Here is an 8,854-nt window from a genome sequence, read left to right on the forward strand (position 1 = left end):
CTGAGGTCATGGTTGGATTTGGTGTCTTAGAGGTGTTGTCCAACCTCACCGGTTCTGTGATTCTCGGGGTGAAATTCACCAAGATGACAAATCTAGAAATACTTTATTCCTGTATAATTTTTTTAATTGGCATGCTAATCTGATTCCCTCTCACACCAAGGAACAGGAGATTTCACATCTGCRGAGGGTATTGAGAAATATTCCATGCCCACAGTTTTGTCAAAGAACTCCTTGCTGGCTTATTCTGCCAAGTTTGGCCTCCCTTACATCTAGGGCATAGCAAAGTCTTTAGTTAAGTAACATCTGGCAAATACCAAGGTTTGAAGGGTCTGTGTATTTGTGGGTCAGTCCCAAAATGCCACTGTTTGTTTCTGGCAAAAAGGTGATTCCTTCTTAATGGAAATCACAGGCTCTGCTCTTTTTTTTTTTTCAGGCACATGCTCACAATACAGCCATTTTTCATGTCATCATGTATTCTGCTAATGCACTTAATTCTGTTCTTTAGGTATGGACAGGATAGGGTTATTTAAAAAAAAAAAAAAATCCTTAATCTGCACTTGCATCTGCTTAAGTTTAGCAGATGATTGGAGTGATATTGGAGTTAATTCTGATTGGAGTGATAATTACAAATACATTGGCAGCTTGCTCCTAATCCCAATCAAGTCAAAAACACTCTAAAAAGACAGTGAAATGAGAACTATGGTGTCATCATCTTTATATCTGGGTTGCAAATATTTGCAACTCGTATCAATTACAGAATGTGAAATCTGTGGTTGAGTCCAGTGTGACTCTTATTGTCAGTCTTTTCATAAAGTGCCAGCCTATGGAATTGTGTGGCCATATCTAGCTGCCTGCTTTTCTGCAATATGGCTTTATATCCTCGTATTTATAATTTAAAACCTGAGAAGATGGCCCAGACTTGCTTCAAAGCTCAGTAACTGCAACAAGCTCCCAGTRTTCTTCACTGCCTCATGATCTGGGTAGTTTGAGTTGTGCTTTTGATACTTGTGTGTATGAATATGCTCTGGAGTTTCTCACATGGTGCTACAGAAGAAGGAAGTGTAGGACTGGCTGCCTATTTACCACCTGAACTACCACTAATGCAGCTATATGTTTTACTTTAAAATTAATTTTCTACCAAATCTCATTACAAAGAATTTAGTATCTCTCATTATTCAACTTCCAAGGAGTGAATTAAAGTTCTTTCAAGGTTCTTGCTTTCGTTAAATTAATTTTAGATCATGGAACTGCAAAAATTTTGGAAATCAAAACAAATTCATAGTTACATGGTTTGAGTGTCTTAATAAGATATTTGGTGAGATCATCTCACCGATACCAAAGCAGAAATCTGTTTATGTGAGGGTAATACAAAGTAGAGACCAGCTGCAGGTCTCCAAAGAGGAAAGTTACTGGCTCATTTAAATGCAAACCAATAGAAAGTATTTAAACTGTATAATCTATATRGAATGAATTGCTCCTTTTTAGCATTCTGGATGTGTTTCTATTCTCCATTGACACCGTCTATAGCAGTGTTTCCTTTTGAGCATTTTAAATTACTCCTGGTGTTGTCTTGAAGTATTTCTTCCATTTCTCCACGAGTGGATGTTTTTGGAGTGGTTGAGTGGTTTGTTTGGCTGTCCCCAGTGTAGAAGAGATCCCAAAGCAGCCCCTCGAGGGTTGGGCTCATCTGCTGCCCTGCTGGGATGTCTGTAGGCACTGCCTGCCCTCAGCACAGAGGTGCTCACAGTCAGATGTAGTGTTGGAAGAAGCACATCAAGTGTTTGAAGAAGCACAGAGAGGCTTTGCTGAGAGTGCTGATTGTTCTGCACTTTGGGCTGCCACAGAAGAGGAGTGGGGTATTGAGGGAAAAGGTACCATCTGCTTCCCMTATTGTGCACCCCTGTTTCTTGTAACTTTAGTGGGAGATGATTTTTCACCAGTCTGTTGGCAATGAAACTGCCTATTTCTCTGGGAACCTAAAACCCAGAGCTATTTCTGTATAAAGGTAGAAGTAGTTCTTGCTCYGTAGCAGATCTGCATTTCCATACATTGACCAAAGCCCTGGTTGAGCAGCCCTGTGCTGGTGAAAGCTCTGTTTGATGCAGAGGTGTGACACCATGCAGACCTGCAGCAGCTGTGCCCCTGGGGCAGATCAATCGTCCATTTAATCCTGTTCCTTGTGCCTGATGATGTCCTCATGATATAGGAGAGGGGAAGAGCCTCTGTAGAGGATAACTGAGCACTTGGCCRGTCTGGGGACCATGAGCATGTTTGGAAGGGATTGTCAGCACTAATATTTTATGAGCWATTTGGTCTTAATGAGTCTCAGTTAAAATGAACTCTACTGAGATCAAAATCCACCTCAATAATCGCAGGTGCCTTAAGAAACACCCCCAAACTCCTCTCCCAATGCCTGTATCTGTCCTGTCCCACAGGCACTCACACATTGAGTGTGAGTGCTTCTGCAAAGCACTGCAGTGCTGCAGAAAATCAATACTGCAGAAGGAATATTTTTCTTTTCTTAGCTTCTYATCAGAACCAAACTTTTATTTCTGCATCATTTCCTTGCATGATTACACCCCTCTCTCGTTATCATCCAATTCATTTGTTTTCTAATCTGTAGCCTTCCTGCTACCATGCTAAAACACCAAAGTCTAAAACAGCAGACCACTAAAATACCAGTCCTAGGTGGGTTTTTGACTTGTCACATCAAGAAAAGTCAAAATCAGGGACCAGGCTGCTACAAGGAATTGGCTTTTTCTGAAATAATATATATTTTGTTTTGTACCTATTCTGGAAATAGGTAGAAATTACYGTGCTGCCCTGTTTGCAGCTTCTGTAGAGTTATCGAGCCATGAATTCAGCCTCACCTCATTGTTTTCAGGTGAGTTTAGCCCAGCATGTAAATAGATACAGGTGTGGACAATTAAAACATTCTCATTTCAGGAGCGCTAAATATTCCAAACACAAATRGAATCTAACCTGCTGAGTTTCCAAAACTCTGGTCAGTGTCTTCTGGCCAGTAAAATTGCTTTCAGCTTCCTGGAGAGCTTGAGGCTATGGTGTGGATAAGGAAAGTGAAATGTGGGCATTTTCATGAAAGGTGTGGAGGGCAGTGCTGATCGTTTCACCCRGCTCCGTGAGGAGATTTACTCTTGACCTTAAAAACCTTGATGTCATGGATGAAGGAACAAAACAGAATCACAAGCTTCTACCTGCATGGCTGTGTAGAAATAAAAACATATGCTGACTTTTATGAGGCATTTTCTTTGAGRTGAGTTATGGAAAGCTGTTCCAAAACTCAGTGAATCATAAATTAAAACGTGTAGTGGACAGAAAACTAATTTTGCACCATGCCTTCTAGGCAGGTGCAGTGGCRAGCAGACCCCATGCAGTTGCTCATAAATATGTGGGAAGTCACCACTGCTGAAATTAGCTACACCAAAAGGCAGCTGAGGAGCTGCTTCTGGTTATCCTGCCTGGGCAGGATAATCCACAGCCAGCCAGGAGCAATGGGGACACCACAGTTTAGGKTTTTTTTCCACTGTACCAATACTTCTTTGAACAAGAACACTTCTTATTCCATGCAGTGCTCTAGGGTTGATCTGGGAGGGTCTCTATAGTCAGCACAGGCTCTGCATGTGCACTTCTGCACTGCATCCTGGAGAACTGGCTCTTGGGGAGGAGTGGGAACTTCAGGGCACTGGGTACAAAAAACCCAAAAATATTTTTAAAAGATAGAAAAAAATGCAGTGTGTGGATTGTGCTGGAAGTACTGAAGAGTGGAAGGGTGTAGACAGCTTGTCTCAAAGTGTGGAACAGTTCTAATGGAGTGTAGCTTATTATCTCCTTGGTTCAGTAAGTKTATAGTGACTTTAGTAATGGTGTCTTTTCAATTAAAAACTTCTAAGAAGCTCTTAGATGTGARGTTGGGTAAATTCCCTTCAGTTCAGGGAAAATGCTCCAAATGTATGTCAGTGAGTGAGAATCTGTTTTATCTAGGAGGTTATTGCTTGTAATGATCCTTGACCAACAACCCGTGTAAAACTGCATTTTTTCCATAGATACCAGAGCAAGAACGTGCATCAARCACAGTCTGAAGTTTCTGGACTGAGAGAATAGATCAATCTATATGGWCAGTTTGATCCCCCACCTCTTAATGAAATGCCAGGTTTGAGGGCTTTAATTGGGCATTGTTCTGTAAGGAACTAGGCCAAGGCTGATAGGTCACTGCATRAAAGGCAGTACAGAGAAATGTCTCGTGACACTGCCAACCAGGGCCCCAGCTCCATCATCAATAGGCACTCAGATTTTAGGTGTTATCTCATSTTTCAAGGAAAATAGGCTACTGATGTCTTTCAGCTTTTTATTATATGGGCCACTGCATTTTACCACATCTCAGAAAGAGATATCAAAGCATTTTTCAGATTCTTTCTAGCAAGAAAAATAGGTGACTGCTGGAAACTGTGGGTTTTGACCATTGGTTAAATATAGCTTGTAAAAGAATCATCCCTTTTTTCTGTGTGTCACAAGTCACTTGGTTAATTAATGTTTGTTTTCGACTGAACTGCTTTAAGTCAAACTGTGATTAATTCTGGCAGAAAAAAAAATTAAATAGAAAATTGCAGTAAAACACTATTATGTCATAAATTGAAAAGAAGGATGAGTGATGCCAGAGAGCAATTCACCATACATGAGGAGAACAATTTGTTCTTGTTCTGCATGGTGGAAGACTTTCCCTTTTGGCCATGAGCATATAAATATTTTAACTGCAGAGTTGTAAGTATGTACAGTGATAAATAAGCTTGCAATAACAGAACATCAAATGATTATTCARAATATCAATGGAATGTCTTCTTGCAAGTGTCTGTAGTTTGCAARTAACCATGTACTCCTGATTTAAGGTGTCTGGATGAAAACTCTCTGTTCTCACACCTGGATCAATCATCTGTCCAGATCGTGCTCAAGCTCACAATTTTTTTTGTATATATTTACAGATGTAGCAATTTATTAACTAAAAGTCAAGACTTCCAATAGTGCAGTAACAGCAGATTTGAGTACATTAAGTTGAGGTTATTTACAAACAATACTACCTATAATTAATGGTTTGGGTTAACTAACCTGGGAGAAAATAGTGGAAATTATACTTCTGGTCTGCTTAGAGGGAGGAGAATTCTAAAGTTCTATGTGTTCAATACTGCCTGAAGCCTTAGAGCAGAATTACACTGAATCAGTATGAAAAAAATGAGCTTGTATTTGGTGTTCAGTAAGAATAATTGCTTTCAAATTATTTTTTAAAAATGTTTCATTTAACTGCTGAGATTCTGTCAACAGACTCTGAACTCACGTTCTGCTGTCAAAGAAGATGGAGAATATTGACTAAAAACAACAGCAATTTCTACAGAAGGAAAAGACAAAATTTGGACTGTTGAATTCACAGTTCTGCATAGAAATTTAAACTAAAACTAGTACATAAAGGCAAAATCAAGATAGGAATGATCTTGGTAAGCAGGCACACAGGTAGAGCAAGGAATGTGACTAATTCTGCTTTCCATTCAAAGCAGAAATGATCCTAACCTGGTGTTCCTGGRAGCCCTTTACTCCCATGGTTGTAAGAGCACTTGAGCTTCAAGAGCCCATTTCTCCAGGCTGTTTCTCGGTGTTTCCAGGGGAATTCCCCTTCATGAAAGCACATCTCGCTGTCTGAGTAACTGGCAGCATCTCACACTCCAGTCCTGTTCCTTGAAAGAACAACTTCAGCCCTAGCAGGGAAAAGAAGTGTTCTCAGCACCCTCAGGTTTGAGCATAATGAATACCCAAGGCCAGCCCTTCGCTGCAGGCGTGGAATTTGCACAGATTTGGCACCGTTGAGCTGTGTGCAGCCCCCAGCAGTGTCGGCTGCTGCCGGGCTGCCCCTGCCATCCCCAGGCATAGGGGACTGTCCTGGGCTGGCCTTGTCGCAGCTGTGCCATGTCCCAGAAGGGGGACAGCCATCTGACAGCTTGGGGACGGGGATGTGCTGATGGAATTGGGGGGCCATTGGCCCTGCCAGTGCAGTTTGTGGATAGGCACAGGTGTTCAGGTGCCACACAGCACGTCAGGCTCACAGACAGACAGACAGACAGACAGACAGACAGCAGGACTCCCCTCCAGCCTTCCCAGTCAGCTCCTTTCTCTCGCTGGAGTGGGTAGGTTTGTGAGCTCCTGCCCTGCAGAGTTTGGGGTTGGTGACTGGGGTTGGTCCATGTGCTGGCTGGGAACCTTTAGCAGCTGCTGTGCACGTCCCTGCACACACTTTTAGTGTCTTCTTGCAATGAGTTACTCCTTTAGTTGCTGGAGTTAATTGTGTTAATGATTTTTCAGCTTTCAAAACAAAAATCCTGTATTCATCTTAATACCTTGCTGTTGCTATGTAGGCAGTCTTTAGCACATGTTTGTGCATGCAGGGATTTAATTAAAACCTTAATAACTAAATAATCACCACACWGTCTGGGCGCCTGTGAGATAGCACTGTGGGGACATTTCCTGAGTTCCTCAATTGCACACCACATTGCTGTGTACTATTTTTGATATTGGGTAATCATAGTCCAGCGTTGCTGCTGAGSTGTGGATGGATTACGAGGCAGCTGGAGCAGCGAGCCCAAGAGCAGTGCTCTGCTTAGGCGCTGTTTGAGGCTTTTCCTTTGATCACACCACAACTGGGAGACACTCACATGTCCTACAGACCAAGACTAGAGTATTCACATACAGTGCCTGAAGTGAGTTTCCTAAATAGGAGGGCTCTGATTGCTTTTCCAGAGATACTGAACACAGAAAACTTACTTTTCAAGTTTTCATGCTTTGCAAAACATCTCTGATAGTCAGGGTGGCGTGGTCAGTACTTTGGGCATTAATCAGTCCTGCAGGTTGAGTGTTCAGCACAGATGAGGTTTCTCCCCAGGTGCCTCTCTGCACTTCAGCCGCTGGGAAATTCCTGCTGGACTCCTGCTTTTGCAAGGGAACGTCCCCTGATTGTTTCTGTGCTGGTGACAACTGCACACGCTGGTCCACTCATGGCTTAGGCAGGTGTCCCCTGTGGGCATTGGGACTGGGACAGCTGCTGCTGTGACCCAACCTGGCCTTGTCTGCAGGGAGCACAAGGCACCGCTGTCCTGCTCTGCAGCRTGGGCAGCACCAGGGCTGCCCCAGGGAAGGGGCTGCTGTGCCTTTGCCTTTGCCTTTGCCCTTTGCCTTTGCCTGTGCTGGCAGCACTGCAGTGCCACATTGCAGAGCCTCTCACCCTRCCTGTGTGTCCTGCTCTCTTGGGACCCTCGGCCCCACGGCTCAGCCCTCCCACACTACAGTGCCCACAGCAAACACCTTTCTGTGTCCCCAGACAATAAAAGAACTGAGCAAGCCTCTCGGTGTAAAGGGGTGAGAGGCAGGGACAGCCTTGGCAGCTGCAGCATGGAGGTGGCTGTCACGTCCTGCTGTGAGCAAACGCTCTGATGTCTGTCCTTGCCCAGGGAGAGCTGTGTCCTCCCTTGGCAGCTCCCAGGGGGTGGGCACCTCTGTCCTGGCTCCCTGTCCCCACAGCCCCGTGTCCTGCCCCATGAGTTACCTCATCATGCAGCGGAGCCGTCCTGCTCTCCTTGGGACACAGTGACGGTAACAGATGTGTTCCACACCTGACCTCTGTATTTCTATAGCTTCTGAGCAGATTTTTAATTTAAAATTCTGCTCTTTACTATAAAAGGTAAAGAAGATGTCAAGGTCTTGCTGTTCCCATTCCRAATGAAATGGGTTCATGTCCTGTTAATCAAGAAGTACAGCCACAGCATTTGTCATTTCCCTATAAAGTAATGGGTGGTTGATACCTGTCATTTCTCAAGAAACTATATACCAGATTATGGTGTATTTATAGAAATCTCAATTGCTGGTAACTTGGCTGAAGCCAAGTTTAGGCATACCATTAGTAACACATAATGAAATGACCTAAGTGGAGTTAGATTTGGGAGGGGGAGGAGAAAGCTATTTGAGTTGGATAGCTTGAGGATGCTGTTTTACTATTAAAATTAAGCTTCTGACCCCTGGCACTGAAGTGATAAAAATGAATCTTCCTATATTTCTCTTCTGCATTTAATCTTCTATATTGGAAAAGATWAAAAATCAAATCTCCTTCTCTCCCTTGTGTCTTTCTTTTCTAGGTACAGGACCTATTTATGCTACAGACCCACTCCTATACATGTCCCTGTTAATACTGCATAAGCTTGTACATTTATTAGTAAACCACTGACGGACTGCTCCCTCCACTTCTCCTCAGCCAGACAGAAAGGAACCTATTTAATAACAAACAATACCCCAGACAAAGAAATCCCTGCGGTTTTAAAGATGGACAGAAAGAGACTGAAAGAAGCATGATAAATTCTACATGGGGGGAAAAAACATATTTTTGGGGATGCCACAGAAAAGTAAAMCACATAGAATAATGCATCTAGTTTCCAGACTCTATGGTGTAAAGCCCTGCTCTGTGCATGGCACTTATGATTTCTCTATTTTAATGTAATATTTTTTCTTTTCTAAACCTTTCCTCTGACTCTTCATTTTGCACGAACTGTTGAGCAGTTATCTTTATGACAATATGTAAAGATGTTGGGTCAAACCCTTCCTAAGAAAGGAAATATTTTTAGTAGATTATTGTGTTTAGGTTTTTTTGGATTTCCTTTTTCTTTTTTAATTAAATTATTTCTTTTGGAGACATTAAAAAGGTACATCTTACCATGATTAATATTCACTGTCAATAATATTTATTTTTAAATGAAGATTGGAAACAAGGTAAGACATTTGTTTATAAACTGTATTGTATATTGCTGAA

General features: G+C 42.5%; 1 protein-coding gene across 1 annotated transcript in view; it reads left to right on the top strand.

Moving 5' to 3' along the window:
- VSTM2B (V-set and transmembrane domain containing 2B) overlaps positions 1–8,854 on the top strand; it is a 19,729-nt gene extending 10,875 nt beyond the window's left edge. The window contains exon 5 of the mRNA XM_057373177.1: positions 8,187–8,854. Within this exon, the coding sequence (XP_057229160.1) occupies positions 8,187–8,275 (89 nt within the window). The 3' untranslated portion in view covers positions 8,276–8,854. The remainder of the gene's footprint in view (positions 1–8,186) is intronic.

This window comes from Malurus melanocephalus, unplaced genomic scaffold, assembly GCF_030028575.1.
Source record: "Malurus melanocephalus ecotype Western Australia unplaced genomic scaffold, MMel_1.1 scaffold_188, whole genome shotgun sequence".
NCBI classification, from domain to species: domain Eukaryota; kingdom Metazoa; phylum Chordata; class Aves; order Passeriformes; family Maluridae; genus Malurus; species Malurus melanocephalus.